This window comes from Phacochoerus africanus, chromosome 8 (assembly GCF_016906955.1).
Source record: "Phacochoerus africanus isolate WHEZ1 chromosome 8, ROS_Pafr_v1, whole genome shotgun sequence".
NCBI lineage: Eukaryota > Metazoa > Chordata > Mammalia > Artiodactyla > Suidae > Phacochoerus > Phacochoerus africanus.
In genome coordinates, this window is record NC_062551.1 from 138,472,767 (window position 1) to 138,492,181 (window position 19,415).

At 32.8% G+C, this 19,415-nt stretch overlaps 1 protein-coding gene across 1 annotated transcript in view; it reads left to right on the forward strand.

Annotated features, from left to right (window-relative positions):
- Window positions 1-19,415, forward strand: part of LRRIQ3 (leucine rich repeats and IQ motif containing 3) — a 186,014-nt gene that overhangs the window by 13,234 nt on the left and 153,365 nt on the right. The window contains exons 2-4 of the mRNA XM_047788644.1: window positions 959-1,207; window positions 6,601-6,924; window positions 18,514-18,647. Coding sequence (XP_047644600.1) covers window positions 959-1,207; window positions 6,601-6,924; window positions 18,514-18,647 — 707 coding nt within the window. The remainder of the gene's footprint in view (window positions 1-958; window positions 1,208-6,600; window positions 6,925-18,513; window positions 18,648-19,415) is intronic.

Here is a 19,415-nt window from a genome sequence, read left to right on the forward strand (position 1 = left end):
GATTTTGTGTCATATAACTCTACTGTATTTTTATGTTCTAATACTTTTTTAATGGAATCTTTAGGATTTTCTGTGTTTAACATCATTTGCAAATAGAGACACTTTTAACTTTTTCCTTTCTGATTTGGATGCCTTTTATTTCCTTTTATTGCCTGATCACTCTAGGTAGGATATCCATAATTATGTGGAATAGGAATGGTGAGAGTGGACACTTTATCCCCCTGTGATTTTAAAGGAAAGCTTTCAACATTTCTGCATTGAATATGATATTAGCTTTAAGTGTATCATTTATGGCATCTTTTATGTTGAATTGCAGTCCTTTTGTGCCACTTTATTTAGAATTTTTATCACATAAGAATGTTAAATTTTTGTTAAATGATTTTTCTACATCTGTTAATATGAGCATATGATTTTTGTCCTTCATTCCATTAATGAGGTTTATCACATTGATTTACATTGTTGAATCATCTTTGCAGCCCTGTATTGCTCCTTCATTTCACTTAACTCTACTTATCGGCCTTTCCCACATATATTATCACTATTCCAACTTGAGGGTTTATTATTCAGTGCTCTTATTAGTATCTCTTAACTAAAATTATAATACTAAGTATGTTAGGGTATAGTTTTCTATATTTGTCTTAGTCATATTTCCCAGAGGTGATGTTTTTATCTCAACTGTTTCACTGAATTTCATGTTCTTTAAGTATTCCAGGAAAAATAAAAATTTGCTTCCTCTTACTGATTATTTCACTGGTGATGGCAATGATAGATTTTTTTGGTTGTAGTTTTATATAGGTTATATATTTTAAATGCTTCAGGGTAGAAGGTTTTATGGAAATTATATTTTTAAAAATCTTAACTTTCTTTTTATTCTTACTACCTATTAGAAAATATTTTTGTCTTCAGATAGATTTATTTTAGAAAGCTGAAAACTTTCAAAATTTACCATTTTTCCTAGATGTTTCATGGAACAATCACAGAAGAGCTAACCAATCATAAAGAATGGAGTCACTATAATGAAAATATAATAGAAGATCAAAAAGATTTTGTCTTTGTGAAGTTCAATGGACTTCATTTAAAGTCTATGGAAGGTTTTCAATCTTATATCTCTCTTAGAGTATGCATCTTCTCAAACAATTTTATTACAGATATTCATCCACTTCAAAGTTGTATAAAATTAGTCAAACTTGATCTCCATGGAAATCAGGTAAGCAATAACATTTTCACATATTTTCATGTAAATGAAGTTGATATTTAATAAGCACTTATGTTTATGCACAGTATTTCTCCAAGGAAGTCTTTTATGTGATATGTAAACAATTTATATAAAATAAATAAATAAATATATATATAAACCCAAAATTTTAAATATAAGTAACCATTTCAATCTAAAATATATAAACCAACAGCATGTGATTTGGTTTATTTTACTTCTTATACTCATAGTCTGGATTAAGAATACTTCTTGACTCATTTTTTTAAATGACACATAACTGGTCTATAGCATTATATTAATTTTAAGTGTACAACATAATGATTCAATATTTGTGTATATTGCAAAATGATCACAGTAAGTCAGCATACATACTAAAGGCTTAGCAGGTTAAAGATCTGGTCTTGTCAGTGGTGTGGCGTGGGTTTGATCCCTGGCCCAGGAACTTCTGCATGCCATGGGCATGTCCAAAAATAATATGTCACTAAAGAGTTACATTTATTTTGCTTGTGATGAGAACTTTTAAAATCTACTCTCTTAGCAACTTTCAAATGTATTATCCAGTATTCTTAACAAATATATCTGTTGCTGTATGTTATATCCCCAAGACTTACTTATCTTATAACTGAAAGTTTGTACCTTTTGAGCATCTTCACCCATTTTACCCTCTCCCTCTGCCTCTGAGTCATCAATGTGTTTTCTGTATCTGAGAATTGGGTTTTTATTCATTTGTTTTATTTATTTTTTTAGATTCCACATAATATGAGTGAGATCATATGGTACTTGTTTTTCTCTGTCTGACATTTCATTTAATATAATGTTCTCAGTCTTCATCATGTTGTTGCAAATAACACGATTTCATTCTCTTTTTATGACAAATATTCCACTGTGTATGTATATCACACATTCTTTATTTGTTCACACCTAGATAGTCACTTAGGTGTTTTCCATGTCTTGGCTATTGTATATAATGCTGCAGTAAACATGGGGGTGCATGTGTACTTTTCAGTTAGCATTTTGTTTCCTTGAAATAAATACCTAGAAGTAGAATTGTTGTATCATATGGCAGTTTTATTTTGAATTTTTTGAGCAAACTTCATGATGTTTTTCCATAGTGGCTACACCAATTTACAATCTCACAAATACTGTACAAGGCTCCCTGTTTTCCACATCTTTGACAACACCTGATATTTCTTGTATTTTTGATAATAACCATTCTAACAGGTGTGAGGTCATCTCATTGTGACTTTGATATGCAGTAACCTGATGGTTGGCAATGTTGACTACCTTGTCATATTAATTTAGATTCTCTGCCTGTTTTTTAGTTGGATTGTTTTTTTTTTGCTATCATCATGCGAATTCTTTATATATTTTGTGTATTAGCCCTTTCTCAGATGTGTGATTTGCAAATATGTTCTCCCATTCAGTAGATTGCCTTATTAATGGTTTCCTTTACTTTGTAGAAGCTGTTTAGTTTGGCATTGTATCACCTGTTCAGTTTTGCTTTTTTGCCTTCACTTTTGGTGTCAAATTGAAAAATCATTGCCAAGACCAATGTCAAGGTCATATGGTATTTATCCTTTGTTTTGTTAATGTGGAGTATCACATTGTTTTGACCCCTTAATTTTATTATGTAAGGAATGTATTTTGTTTTATCTTTATTTTTAATGATTTTTATTTTTACCATTAAAGTTGTTTTACAGTGTTCTGTCAGTTTTCTACTGTATAACAAAATGACCAAGTCTCACACACACACACATATATATTCATTCTTTTTTTCACATTATCCACCATCATGTTCCATCACAAGTGACTAGATATAGTTCCCTGTGCTATAGAGCATGATCTCATTACTTATCGACTCCAAATGCAATAGTTTGGATCTATTAACCCAAGACTCCCAGTCCATCCCACTCCCACCTCCTCCCCCTCCCCCTTGACAAACAGAAGTCTGTTCTCCATGTCCATGAATTTCTTTTCTGTGGAAAAGTTCACTTGTGCCATATATTAGATTCCAGATATAAGTGATATCATATGGTATTTGTCTTTCTCTTTGTGAGTTACTTCACTTAGTATGAGAGTCTCTAGTTCCATACATGTTGCTGCAAATGGCATTATTTTGTTATTTTTTAAGGCTGAGTAGTATTCCATTGTGTATATATACCACATCTGCTAATCCATTCATCTTTCAATAGACATTTAGGTTGTTTCCATGTCTTGGCTATTGTGAATAGTGTTGCAATGAACCATATGAGTCAATGTGTCTTTTTCAAGGAAAGTTTGGTCTGGAAATATGCCCAAGAGTGGGATTGCTGGGCCATATGGTAATTCTATATTTAGTTTCCTAAGGTGCCTCCATACTATTTTCCACAGTGGTTATACCAATTTATATTCTCACCAGCAGTGTAGGAGGGTTCCCTTTACTTCACACCCCCTCCGGCATCTGTTATTTGTGGACTTATTAATGATGCATTCTGACTTGTGTGAGGTGGTACCTAATTGTAATTTTGATTTGCATTTCTTTAATAATCAGTGATGTTGAGCATTTTTTCATGTGCCTGTTGACCATCTGTATATCTTCTTTGGAGAAATGTCTGTTCAGGTCTTTTGTCCATTTTTTCAATTGTGTTGTTGGGTTTTTTTGCTGATGAGTTGTATAAGTTGTTTGTATATTTTAGAGATTAGGCCCTTGTCAGTTGCATTGTTTGCAACTGTCTTCTCCCATTCCATATGTTGTCTTTTTGTTTTTTATGGTTTTATTTGCTATTCAAAAGCTCACCAGTTTGATTAGGTTCCTTTTGTTTATTTTTGCTTTTATTTCTGTTGCCTTGGGAGACTTACCTAAGAAAACATTTTTAAGGTTGAAGTCAGAGAATATTTTACCTATGTTCTCCTCTAGGAGTTTGATGGTCTTTAAGCCATTTTGAGTTTATTTTTGTGGATGGTGTGAAGTTGTGTTCCAATTTCATTGATTTATATCCAGATGTCCAGTTTTCCCATCGCCAATTGTTGAAAAGGCTGTCTTTTTCCCATTTTATATTCTTGCCTCCTTTGTCAAAGATTAATTGACCGACCATAGGTGTCTGGGTTTATTTTCTGCATTCTCAATTCTCTTCCATTGGTCTGTATGTCTATTTTGGTACCAGTATCATGCTGTCTTGCTTACTGTAGCTTTTAATATTGCCTGAAGTCAGGGAGAGTTAACCTCCTGCTTGTTTTTTATTCCTCAGATTGCTTTGGCAATTCTGAGTCTTTTATGGTGCCATATAAAATTTGGATTATTTGTTCTAGTTCTGTGAAAAATGTCACAGGTAATTTGATAGAGATTGCTTTGAATCTGTATTTTGCTTTGGGTGGTAAGGGCGTCTTTACTTTATGTTAATTCTTCCAACCCAGGATCATGGAATATCTTTCCATTTCTTTGAATCCTCTTTAATTTCCTTGATTTACGTTTTTTAGTTCTCAGCATATATCTTTCACTTCCTTGGACAGGATTATTCCTAGGTATTTAATTTTGGGATGAGTGATTTTAAAAGGTATTATATTTTTTTATTCCTTTTCTAATATTTCATTGTTAGTATACAGAAATACACCCAATTTCTGAATGTTAATCTTGTATCCTGCTACTTTGCTGAATTCGTTCATCAGTTTGAGTAATTTTTTTGTGGAGTCCTTAGTGTTTTCTATATATAGCACCATGTTATCTACATACAGTGACTCTTTTACCTCTTCTCTTCCAATCTGGATACCTTCAATGGCATGAAACTAGAAATCAACCACAGGAAAAGAAATAAGAAAATACTAACTACATGGACACTAAACAACATGCTACTAAAAAAACCAATGGGTCATTGAGGAAATCAAAAAGAAAATTAAAAAATACCTCGAGACAAATGATAATGAAGACACAATCATTCAAAGTCACTGGGATACTGCAAAAGTAGTGCTTAGAGGGAAATTCATAGTGATACAGACCTTCCTCAAAAAAGAAGAAAAATCTCAAATCAACAACTTAACCCAGCACCTAAATGAATTAGAAAAAGAAGAACAAACAACCTCAAGTCATCAGAAGGAAGGAAATCATAAAGATCAGAAAAGAAATCAATAAAATAGAGATTTAAAAAACAATAGAAAAAAATCAGTAAAACCAGGAGCTGGTTCTTTGAAAATATAAACAAAATTGACAAACTTCTGGCCAGACTCACCATAAGAGGAGAGAAAAAATCCAAATAAATAAAATAAGAAATGAAAAAGGAGAAATCTCAAAAGATACTGCAGAAATACAAAAACATAAGAGAATTCTATGAACAATTATATGCCAACAAATTTGACAACCTCAAAGAAATGAACAATGAGGACTTATAGCCCACCAAAACTGAATCGAGAAGAAATAGATCAACTGAACAGACTGATCACTAGAAATGAAATTGAATATGTCATAAAAACACTCCCTACAAACAAAAGTCCAGGATCAGATGGCTTCACAGGCGAATTCTACCAAACATACAAAAAAGTACTTAATACCAATCCTTCTTAAACTTTTGCAAAAGGTTGAAGAGGTAGGAACACTCCCAAAGACACTCTATGAAGCCATCACCACCCTAATACCAAAACCAGACAAAGGTACTACCAAAAAAAGAAAATTATAGGCCAACATTTTAATGAATATGGAGGCAAAAATAGTCAAAAAAATTTTAGGCAACCAAACCCAATAGCATATAAAAAGATCGTATACCACAACCAAGTGGGATTCATCCCAGGTTCACAAGGATGGTTCAACATTTGCAAATCAATCAATATCATACACCACATTTACCAAAAAAAAGTAAAAAAGCACATGATCATCTCAATAGATTCAGAAAAAGCATTTGACAAAGTCCAACATCCATTCATGATAAAAACTCTTACCAAAGTGGGTATAGAGGGAACGTACCTTAGCATAATAAAAGCCATTTATGACAAACCCATAGCTAATATTATACTCAATGGAGAAAAGCTGAAAGCCCTCCCACTAACACATGGAACAAGATAATGATGCCGCCTCTCACCACTTTTACTCAACATAGTATTGGATGTCCTAGCCACAGCAATTAGATAAAGGAATGTATGTTAGAAATGTTTAAAGAGGGCTTATTATAAAGGAACTTTTATTGAATTGAATATATCTTTTTATTTAGTTACACTGTTAATTACAGATGCATAGTGTATTTTGGTTTACTCCAGTCATCATTTGGGTAATAAGGAATTCTGCTTTTGCTTACTGATGAGAAATTTGCTATTTGGGAAAATATTGAATTATAGAAGTTGTTTAATGTTTTTCCTTTCTCCACATAATTCATCTAAAATTTATATCTGTATTTAAAGAATTATTATTAATAATATTTCAGATAAAGAGTCTACCAGAATCCAAATTTTGGAGTGGATTGAAGAACTTAAAACTTCTCTATCTTCATGACAATGGGTTTGCAAAGTTAAGGAATGTATGTGTGTTATCTGCCTGTCCAAGCCTCATTGCCCTTACTATGTTTGATTGTCCAGTAAGCCTTAAAAAAGGATATAGACATGTTCTTGTCAACGGTATATGGCCTCTCAAGGCACTGGATCATCATGTGATTTCTGATGAAGAAATAATTCAGAACTGGCATCTTCCTGAAAGATTCAAAGCATATAACCACAGACTTTTCTTTAATTTCTGCCCTTCTTTGAAAAAGGTAATTGGCTTAATTAGAGTTTCATTTTAAAGAAATGTTTGGGAGTAAAGTTTTAGCTTTTAAATTATGTACCTAAATTATATAAACCAATATCTTATATTCCAGGTCAAATATTTTTTCTTCTTTGTTTTCTTATAGAATTAAAAAAAAATTATCTATGAAGTTTAGATCTTTCATCCAGAATGAATTTTTATATGGTGTGGAGTAAGGGTCCAAGTTCGTTTTTTTGCATTTGGAAATTCAATTATACCAGCCCCAATTCCCCAGTGAATTGCCTCAATATTTTCTGTTAAAAATCATTTAGCCATAAATGTAAGAATTTACTTCTAGACTCTCAATTATATTCCAGTTGTCTGTATGTCTATCCTTATGCTATACTATGTAGTCTTGATTACTGTAGCTTTGTAGTTAAGCTTCAAAATAGGAAAGTGTGAGTTCTGAAGCTTTGTTTTTGTTTTTCAACATTTTTTCTTTGACTATTCAGGATCCATTGTATTTACAAATTAATTTTAGAAACAGCTTGTCAGTTTCTGTGATGAGTCTTGCTGGGATAGTAATAAGGATTACATTGAATTTATAAATCAATTTATGTAGAATTACCATCTTTATAATAGAGAGTATTCTTGTCCTTGAACATGATATCATTTTACTTAAATATTCTTTAATTCTGTCAATTTTGTTGTTTTCAGTGTACAAATCTTTCATTTACTTTGTTAAAATTTAATTCTCTGTATTTTATTTAACTTTATGATACTGTGAATGAAATCATTTTCCTAAGTTCATTTTGGATTGTTATTTATTAGCATACAGAAATACAGTTGAAATTTTATTTAATCTTATATTCTGCCACTTTGCTATTCTCATTTCTTAGTTCTAGAATCTTTTTGTTGATTCAGAATATTTGTTTTTTAATTAAAAGTAGATCACTTTTTTTCAAGTTTCCATATTTGAATAATTCCATTAGGAAATAGTTTATTTTTTTCAATGTCTAATTCCAGGCATTTGATTAATAATTGGATTATTAATGGAAGAGATAAAAATATTCAATTTCTAAACAGCTAATTTGGTGACACTGGCATGTTCAAATCACCATTGTGTGTTGACTATTGGGAAACTTGATATCTAGCTGGAGGTTACAAAATATTCATATAGGTAAAAATAGAAGAAAACATGCTTCATGTCAGTTAATGTAATTCAAATATCAAGACTAAAAAATATCAAATACTGTATCATATCAGTTCATGTAGAAAAAGCATTGACAAAATTCAAAATCCATTCATCATTTAAAAGAAAACACAGAAAAGTAAGTATAGAAGGAGCTTCCTGTTTTTTATAGAGTTCAACATAAAACCTATAGCTAACAATATGCTTAATAATGAAAGACTGAATGCTTTCTCCCCAAGATGGAGAACAAAGCAAAGATGCCTGGTCTCATTTCTCTAGTCAACATACTATTGGGAAGTCTAGCGAGTGCAATGAAGTAAGAAAAGGAAATAAAAACATACAGTTGAGAAGAGAAGAAATAAAACTATTTGAAGATGAAATAATAACCTGTTAGAAAATCCCACAAAACCTACCAAAAAAAAATCTCTTAGAACTAAAAAGTGAGCTTAGCAAGGTTGTAGGATGCCAAGTAAACAAACACAAATCAGCCGTATTTCTATATTCTAGCAATGAACACATGATCACCAAAATTAAGTATATAATGTCATTTATAATCACTCAAAAAATGAAATACATACATGTAAGTCTAACAAAACATGCATAGAACTTGATGGAGAAAATACAACCTTTTCGTTAAATGTTCGTAGAGCAATTTTCCATACACCACACACATCAGCCTCAATGTAATTGCCACAGCTAATAAAAAACTCAAAATGGATCTTGGAGTTAAATGTAAAACTTAAAATTATAACACTTTTAGAAGAATAAAATTGAAAAGTCTCTGGGATCTAGGACTAAGCAAAGAATTAGACCTGATACTAAAAGCACAGTCTAAAAGGAAAAAATGGTAAAGTGAGCTTCATCGAATTAAAAAAAAAAAAAAAGTTCTGTACAAGACCCTGTTAAGTGAGTGAAAAGATAAGCTCAGTGTTGGGTGGGAGGGTAGTGGGTATTTGGAAGTGAATATTTAAAAAATGATAATAGGCACATCTGAGTGGTGGAAATATGTGTAAGGTTTTTGTTCTTGTATTTTTTTTTGTCTTTTGTCTTTTTTTGTTGTTGTTGTTGTTGCTATTTCTTGGGCCGCTCCTGCGGCATATGGAATTTCCCAGGCTAGGGGTTGAATCGGAGCTGTAGCCTCAGGCCTACGCCAGAGCCACAGCAACGCGGGATCCAAGCCGCGTCTGCAACCTACACCACAGCTCACAGGCAACGCCGGATCGTTAACCCACTGAGCAAGGGCAGGGACCGAACCCGCAACCTCATGGTTCCTAGTCGGATTCGTTAACCACTGTGCCACGACGGGAACTCCTGTTTTTCTTTTCTAAAAATTTTATAGTTTTATATGATTCTAAATTTCATTTTGTTATTTAATATTGCTTGATTAATGTTGTTATTTAATGTTGGGTTTTTTTTTTGAGAATTGACTAGAGTATGTTCCCCAAGTGTTTACCAAATGAACCTTAGAAATAATGATTTAAAATAATGCAAAATCTTCCTAGCTAGTTAGGGAGTTTCACAAAGATACTCACCATTACCTGTGACTGTTAAATGACTATATTACAGCTGGAATAAAAACATGAAAATTACTACATGTGTTTATTCCATTTTAACTTAATACCTGTGGGAATATTATGAGTTACATTTTTCAAATATCCTGAGAAATTGTGTGCCAGATTAAGAAATTTTGATAGAAAATCATCACAAATGGAATAGAAAAAGACTGTAGGGGCTGGATACATATAAAAGAACTAAAAACTGGGAAAAAGGAAAACGAAAGATAAGTAAAAATGCATTTAGAATATCAAATTAATTGGGAATCTCTATGTGTAATTACATACAGTCTGAATTGAATATAGTTTTAGAATTTGCATTTTAAAGTACTCTTCCCGTTAGAACAGAAAGTACTCTCATACAAAACAGGTTACAGAAGTCCTTACTTTTCTTTTGAAATGCCTCATTATGCTTTATAATAAGATTAGCAATAGTTATTTTCATTCCAAGATTACTATAGCAAGTAGTATAGATTTTTTATTATTCTACCATTTGTTTTGTTGGTTCTTGATAGTTTTTTGCCTAAGCATATGTTATATTTATCAAGCTTTTGCTATAATATTTTAATTCCTTATATTGGTTTGAAAATATTACTACCGATTGTCTTTTATTATTAATTTATTAATTTCATTATTTTTAATTATGTTAATTTGGATAAATTGCTAAATAAATTCATTTACTATTTTTTAAGTATCAAATAAGGTATACTGAACTCCTTTTTAAATTCTAAAATGCTATATCATTTTAAGTATCACTATGAAACTGTTGACAGATAACATTATTTGGATCCTTGAAATGTTTTAGACACTATTCTAAATGCTTTACAAGTATTTTCTCACAAAAACCCAGTGAGGTTATCTTTATTTTACAGATTATGAAGGGAAGCCAAATGGGTTACTTTACCCTAGTTCACATAGCTAGCAAGTAGTAGAACTGGAATTTAAAACCCAGAACTGAAATTTAAATTCTGACTTTTTCCAGAGTCATCACTCCTCTAGTGGAGGAAATGCATTGCTTTTCCTTAGAAAGAAGATACATCCATTTGTCCTCAGATATCAAATGGTTTATGGCATTTGTACAAGTTTGATGTGATATCTGTATTGGCATTTTACAAGATAATTGTTTAAGGACATCATAAAGCTTGAGTACTGTTTAGAGGTTACTTACTCTCTATCAGAGATGCTGATTCTGCCTATAGTTGATGATCATTCTGTTTATCTCTTTAAAGAGAGGAATTATTCATACCTTGGTGGGAAGCAGGACTCTAATGTAAACTGCAGTGTAAACGTAATGGTTCTCTTCTGGTGAGAACTGCAGCATCTGACCAGGACTGCTACCTACCTAGTCATCTAAATTCCCTTCTGTATTCTTCTCCCTCACTTCCTACTCATGCACTCAACCTCCTTGGCCCCAAACTGCTGTAGAGGAGGAAGAAGAAGTTTCCCTCTATTCTGAGTTCTTGGCTGAGATTGCTATGTTCTCAAACAGATTAGCAAGTTTATTAACATGTAAACCTCATATATACTTAGGAAATACCCAAGGAACAATGAGTAACTCCCCAAGGTGGGAATTCATGCTTAAGTACCATCTTAATAAGTAAAGGGGAGGGAGGATATAGGCCTCTTAGGAGGAAGTAAATTAATTTTAGGAAAGATGAATGGAATTAAAAGAATAGTTTGTGACAAAATTCATCTGGGTATGGTGTCTTCTGATCTTTTCCCCTTCTAATCTAATTTCCTTTCCTGTGACAAGACTCCTTCTTCTCTTGTTGTTGAAACCCCTGGGAGTGGACTTATGACAACTGAGTGCCTTTTATAAGATCTGTTTTTAGCCAGTTAAAGGAAGTTCAGGGCATGCCATTTGCTGTTTTTTAAGTACCTACATCTCAAAATAATCAGTATATCAAAGGAGCATATATGAGGTTGCATATTTTGTTGCCCTGAAAACAAACACACAAATGCAATGAACATTCCTCCCATAAAGATTAGAGGAAATCATATCTTTGGTAGAGACTAATAAAGGATAACATTTAAATAAAAGAGTATTTCATAGAGGTCTTTTTAAACATAGTGAAGGGTTTTTGATATAATGAAGATAAGACTGAATCAAAGGTAAAAACTAGGTCAGCCTGACTTTAAGCTATGCCTCCTGATACGTAAAACAAAATGACAAGAACTAGAGGGAATTCTGCAAATCACCCTGTTTATGAAGGGTAATAGTGAATCAAATGGCAGATGGGATCTATTGCTACAGATCATAGGAGAAATTTCATGGAGAGGCAGTAGTATAGACAGGGTTACAGTAGCAAGCTGGTATATGGCAGAACTCATCTGTGATAGGGCAGACAGGAACATCAGAAAGGAGCTTAGTCTCATCCACATAACTGAAATACCTGACAAGCTAATAAAAAAGCCTCAATATGAGAATGCTAACTTTTGACAGAATGACTCCACCAAATTGAGAAAAAATACCTGAAAATGATGAGAAAAAAAAAAAAGATGTTGAGGTGAGTTCCAGGATATGTACTATACTTGAATGAGAATTATAGTAGAGAAAATAAAGCAAACTAAGGAGAAGCATTAATCAAAGAAATAATGAAAAATATGGATCTGAGTATGGGACAAAAATCTGTGAAAGAACTATGCATTTTCTTTAAAAATCTTTGAAGTTCACTTATCTTGTCATGGAAAAAAGAAAAAGCAAAAATATTTATACTTCAGATGAATTTTTTGACTATAAGAAATCAGGCAAGTAAAATTAATGGAGAGTCTATAATTTGGACCCTAGTTTATAAGAGCTGATTTAATACATTGGTAGAGAGTATAGATTATAGGGAGCAAATAGAAGAGAGATTTATTTGACAGAATTTCGTGATTTATTGGATAGAAAGGGCAATTAGATTAACAAGCATTTTGTTCCAATTGCTCAACGGGGATAATGCAGTTTAATCACTAATAGGCAAAGAATGAGAATTTATAGAGTCTGCATCAGGGCAAAGATAAAGAAGGACATCCATGCATATAATCTAAATAATATGGTGGAAGGGCTCTCCTTTGCAACAAACCACTTCCTGAAACAAAGGGATAAGGGAATTTCTTAGCCTTCAAAGTTTTCCTAGATAACAGGGCTCAGGTAAAATTGTGTCAAATGTGACAAAGGAGTACTATACAGGATAATATTGTAGGACATTGAACTCAGATCAGTGTCAAGAAGGGCTTTTTGGAGGAAAGAACTGAGTCTCATAAAGTGTAAGATACAGAGACAAGTAATAGAAAAGAGCAGTCAAGAAACTGGAATGGGAATTCCCATTGTGGCACAGTGGAAATGAATCTGACTAGTTTCAATAAGGATACATCTTCAATCCCTGGCCTTGCTCAGTGGGTTAAGGATCCAGCATTGCCATGAGCTGTGGTGTAGGTCACAGATGCGGCTCAGATCTGACATTGCTGTGACTGTGGCGTAGGCTTGTGGCTATAGTTCCTATTCAATCCCCAGCCTGGAAACTTACATATGCCATGGGTGTATCCCTAAAAAGCAAAAAAAAAAAAAAAAAAAAAAGGTGGAATGGCATCTGTAAAAAGCATCAAGCTTTGCTATCAGATAATTTGCAAATGTAAGTGGTTGGATAGTGCCAGAATGAAAGGTATTATATGTAGAGTAAAGGAAGATGAGATTGAGAAAGTAATAAGGGATAGATCAGTGATTTGGTGTGCCAAGTCAAGAAATTTGTAATTGCTCTTTCAGTGATGTACCAGTGAAATATATTAAAGAATGCCATATGATCAGATTTGCATTTGAAAAGTTCGCTCTATACGGTACAGCAGAAATTGACAGAACGTTGTGAATCAGCTGTAATAAAAAAATAAAGAAAACTGGAGTTCCCGTCGTGGCACAGTGGTTAACGAATCCGACTAGGAACCATGAGGTTGCAGTTTCGATCCCTGCCCTTGCTCAGTGGGTGAAGGTTCCAGCGTTGCCGTGAGCTGTGGTGTAGGTCGCAGACGCGGCTTGGATCCCGCGTTGCTGTGGCTCTGGCGTAGGCCGGTGGCTACAGCTCCGATTCAACCCCTAGCCTGGGAACCTCCATATGCCGCGGGAGCGGCCCAAGAAATAGCAACAACAACAACAAAAAAGACAAAAAGACAAAAAAAATTAAAAAAAAATAAAGAAAACTATGTTCTTCAATAGCACATGTTATGATTTGGAGGGAGTAGGGAATATGGATTATTTCATATAGCAGGACATTTTTAGTAAGTTAGAGAAGCGATAAATACAATGAGGCAATGGTTGAGAATGGAAGAAAAAGGAGAGGTTCAGTATTTGAGATATTGGATATATTGGATCTAGAAGCATTTGGATATGAAGAAGGAAGAGAGAAAGAGAACCAGGGCTGGCTCTGGGGTTTCTGGGTTAAGGTTAGTATGGGCAGTAGCATCATTCACTAAGAATGAGAAAAAACAGGGAGGAAGATTCATATTTGGGCGAGTTCACATACCTTCACATACATACATACCTTCACATACCTTGTTTTATTGTACTTTGCTTTATTGTGCTTCACAGATAATGTGTTTATCACAATTGAAGTTTTGCGGCAACCATACATCTAGCAAATGCCAGATTTTTTCAATAGCGTTTATTCACTTCATGTCTTTGTGTTACATTTTGGTAACTATTGTGAAAAGATTAGGACTTGCTGAAGGCTCAGATGATAGTTTTTTTAGCAATAAGGTGTTTTTTCAATTAAGGCATATACATTGTTTTTGTAGACATAGTGCTGTTATTACACAGTTGATAGAATATGTTGCAGTGTAAACATAACTTTTAAAGGCATTGGAAAACCGAAAAATTCATGTGATTTGCTTTATTTCTATATTTGCTCTGGAACTCAATTCGCAGTATCTCCAAGGGAAGCCTGTAGTTTACTGGTGTATAGTTGATTTACAATGTTGTATTAGCTTCAGGTTTACAGTAAGTTAATTAGTTATGCATATGCATATTTCTGCTCTTTTTTTTCTATATAGGTTATTACAGAATATTGAGTAGACATCACTATGCTACATACTAGGACCTTGTTATTTATCTGTGTGTCTGTTTTATATATAATAGTGCGTGTGTGTGTTAATTTTGTGTCCTTCAACTTTGTCATATTCTTTGATGAGCTCTAGTAGTTTTCTGGTAGCATCTTTAGGATTTTCTGTGTATACTTTGTCATCTGAAAACAGTGACAACTTTCCAATTTGTATTCCTTTTATTTCATTTTCTTCTCTGATTGCTGTGACGAGAATTCCAAAACTATGTTGAATAAAAATGGTAAGAGTGAACATCCTTGTGTTCCTGATCTTCTTGGAACTGCTTTCCACTTTTCACCATTAAGAATGATGTTAGCTGTGGGTTTGTCATATATGGTTTTTATTGCATTGAGGTAGGTTCCTTCTATGCCTACTTTCTAGAAAGTTTTTTTTTTATCATAAATGGGTGTTGAATTTTGTCAGAATATTTTTCTGCATCTATTGAGATAATTATGTTGTTTTTATTTTTAAATTTTTATTTATCATTTTGTCTTTTTAGGGCTGTATCCACAGTGTATGGAAATTTTCAGGCTTAGTGTTGAATCAGAGCTGCAGCTGCTGGCCTTTGCCACAGCCACAGTAACTCCAGATCTGAACTACACTGAAGCTCATGGCAACATTGAATCCTTAACCCATTGAGCAAGGCCAGGGATCGAATTCACATCCTTATGGATACTCATTACCACTGAGCCACAGTGGGAACTGGCATATGATTTTTTTTTCTAAATTTTGTTAATATGGTTGTATCACACTGATAGATTTGCAGAATCCCTCTTGATTATGGTGTACAATCCTTTTAAAATATTGTTGGATTCAGTTTGCTAATATTTTGTTGAGGCATCTATGTTCATGAGTGATACTGGCCCATAATTTTCTTTTTTTGTGTTATATCATTGTCTGGTTTTAATATTTGTGTGAACATGGCCTCATAGAATGAGCTTGGGAGTGTTCCCTCCACTGCAATTTTTTTAGAAGAGTTTCAGTAGAATAGGTATTAGCTCTTCTCCAAATGTTTGATAGAATTCACCTGAAAAATTTCTCATCCTGGATATTTTTTTTTTGGAAGTTTTTTTTTTTTTCTTTAATCACATTTGCAATTTCAGTTCAGACTTGGAAGGTTGCACTTTTGTAAGAATTTGTCCGTTTCCTCTAGATTGTTTATTTTACTGGAATATAGTGGCTTTTAGTAGTTTCTTATGATCCTTTGTATTTCTATGATATCAGCTGTAACTTCTTTTCATTTCTAATTTTATTGACTTGAGCCCTCTCCCTTTTTTTCTTGTTGCATCTGGCTAAAAGTTTATCACTGTTGTTGATGTTTTCAAAGAACTAAGTTTCAATCATTGATCTTTTCTGTTGTTCTCTTCATCCCTGTCTCATTTATTTTTACTCTGATCTTTACAATTTCTTTCCTCTGCTAACTTTAGCTTTTGTTTATTTTTCTTTCTCTAGTTGCATTAGATGTAAGGTTAGGTTGTTTATTTGAGATTTTTATTATTTCCTGAGATCAGATTGTATTGCTATAAATTTCCCTCTTCCAACTGCTTTTACTGAATTCCATAGGTTTTGCATAGCCATGTTTTCATTGTCATTTATTTCTGGGTATTTTTTTTCCTTTAATTTCTTCAGGGATCCATTGGTTGTAGCCACCAATTATTTGTGTTTTCTCTGTTTGTTTTTTCTTGTACTTGATATCTAATTTCATAGCATTGTGGTCAGGAAAGATGCTAGATATAATTTCAACTTTGGAGGCTTGGCTTGTGGCTCCAGATCACATCTATCCTGGAGACTGTTCATGTGCACTTGAGGAGAATATATATTCTCCTTTGGGATGGAATGTTCTATAATTACATCTATCTGTAGTGTGTCATTTAAGGCCTATGTTTTTTTGCTAATTTTCTGTCTGTATGAACTGTCTGGATATATCAGTTTGACCATATTGTTCTGTAGCTCCAGAGAGAGTTCTGGTCTAAAGCTAGAAATCTAAGAGACATCAGGACATAGGTGAGTATTAGAGCTGTAGCTTTGGATGCGGTTATCTGGAGAGTTTGTTCTGGTTGAAGAGACAAATGGAGGAAATTCTTTCAATGTGACATTAACTAGGGTATGGATATGTCTTATAAGAGTCTGGAGGTAAACAAGAGTTACAGGAAAACTAGGAGTATGGTTTTCTGAAGCCAATTGAAGTGTTTCAATGAAAAAGGTCCAGTGATAATTTTGTAAGAAAAGTATTGGATAGGATGGTGGGTGTAGAAGTCAGTGGATTGAGATACAGAAAGGGGGAAGGTGGGGGAAGCTAATGTGGAATTCTGTTTTAAGAATTTGGGCTCTTAATAAAAATGAGACACAAAGGATGGATGGTTGGGATGTGTGTGATTATGTATGTTTTACAAATGGGTGAGACTATACCATATTTATAGGTAAGGAGTAGGGACAGTAGCAGGGAAGTAATTGGAAATAGGGAGGTAAAACTTAACTATGATAGAGGGTCAGTCTTGGACAGGAGGTGAAGTACTTCTTATTTTAAGATTGAGTAGAAGTTTATTTTACTCAGTATAGGTAGGAATGTAGTTAAATGCGAATATAGTTAAATTTGTAGGGAATGGAGGAGTGTTAGTTGATGGAGTTCAGACTTGACAGTAGTTTTTTCTCTATGAAAAGGGAAGATATTTAGGGAGCTCTAGGGAAAAGGCTTCAATAGTGAGAACAGTAGTGAAGGTTTGCAGTAACTCCTGTTGTAAATGGAAACTAGCCAGGGCCAAGTAAAACATTTGCTAATTAGCAATAAATGTTTGCAAATATAAATATGAATTAGTACTGATCTATAAGGTTTTATGATTTTTTTAGCAGTACATAGCTGATTGAGTGTATAGGCAGAAAAGGTATATGGTTTAATTTTTTTTAACACAATAGAGTTGGTACCTTAACAAATATAAATGTTAGATTTTTTAATGCATAATCTTTACATTCAAAACATAACTAAAGTGTCTTTATTTCTAACCATTCAAATGATCAGTAGGATATAGGGAGTATATTATCCCAGATCTGAAATTCCTAAGAACAATAATTTAAAGGTAATTTTTTTTAAGGCAGTATAGAATGTCTTTCTTCAGGATAATTTGCTATGTTCCAATAAAAGTTTCTAGCATTCTAGTTAAGATGCAGCAAAATTTTGAACTGCTATAAATTGTTTTATAAATCACATATATCTCAGCTTCCTCAATGATAATTCACAAAACACTTTTAGAGTTTAATTGGATATCTGTTTGTACCACTACCTTTCTGAGATTAACATGATTACAGGAAAAATTTTATACCTATATCAAATTGGGGAAGAATCTAAAAGGGAGAAATTTATCACCATTGATCTTGAATTTTGTGTAGAAAATTGAAATTATTTGATGCTACTAATTCTGGATCTTCTGAATTAATAAAATAGATATGAAAATATACTTATTTTTAAACTATTATGTCCATAAGATATCTGTGAACATTTTAATAGTTTTTTTCTCTCTCTTTTTTTTTTTTTTTTTTACAGCTGCACCTGTGGCATATGGAAGTTCTCCAAGCAGTGGTCAAATCAGAGCTGCAACTGCAGCCTATGCCACAGCCACAGCAACACTGGGTCTGAGCTGCATCTGTGACCTATGCTGTAGATTGCAGCAATCCTGGATCCTTAAACTGCTGAGCCACAATGGGAACTCCACATTATAATAGTTTCTACCATCAGGCTACAAAGTTAAAATAACTTTTGAAAATATTTTCATGAAACATAAATATTAAATACATTTTCTTTATACAGGGATCAACCTATGAGGATGAAATTGGTAATATCAAATATATTATTTCAAAAATTAATGAAATCCTGTCTCACAACTCACCAGTTTTGATTGTTCAAAGATGGATACGTGGTTTTTTAGTTAGGAAGAAAATGAGGTATGTTTTATTTTCTTCACTTTGAATATTAAAAGAAGATGATAAAACCATTGATAAAATAGTATATCTCTAATGATATGTATTTTTATCTTTCCTATAAAATGGTACTTTTTAGACTATTTAAACTAGTTGTACAGAAAATACCATAGACACTATAGTAATATAACATATGGCATAGTCAAAACTTGATTATTTTATTTTTTCTTTTAATTTACAATATAAATAACTAATAAATACAATGAAGTTTTTATTAATTATTGTCTAGTAACTCTGACAGTTTTTTAAATTAAACTTAAAAGCATCAGCCAAAAATATTTATTGAATTTATCTCATAATGGGATGTAATAGAAATACAAGCCATTCATAATATAATGGGATACAAGAGAAATATAAACCATGAAATATATATGTGTGTGTGTGTGTATAAAATGAGGATTTTGTATTTTGTTTGGATACAAAGATAGTTTTGCCAAAACATCAGTTTACATTATCCTTTGATTAATTGCTTTTTCCTGTTTGTTCCTTGCATTCCTTTCCAGTAGCTGGCATTTTACAAATAGAAGAATACTTTTCCTATAAGAATCTCTCAGCATTGTACTTGGGGAGATTAGATAGGATACTCTGTCATCAATTTAGGTGTTTTAGTGTTACCAAACATCAAACATATAAGAAGATAAATGAACATTCCCATATAACTTAATTCTCAGATGCTAAATTGTAGAGTTCTGAAGATAGAATATGGTCCTGAAATATAGGTAGGATTAAATA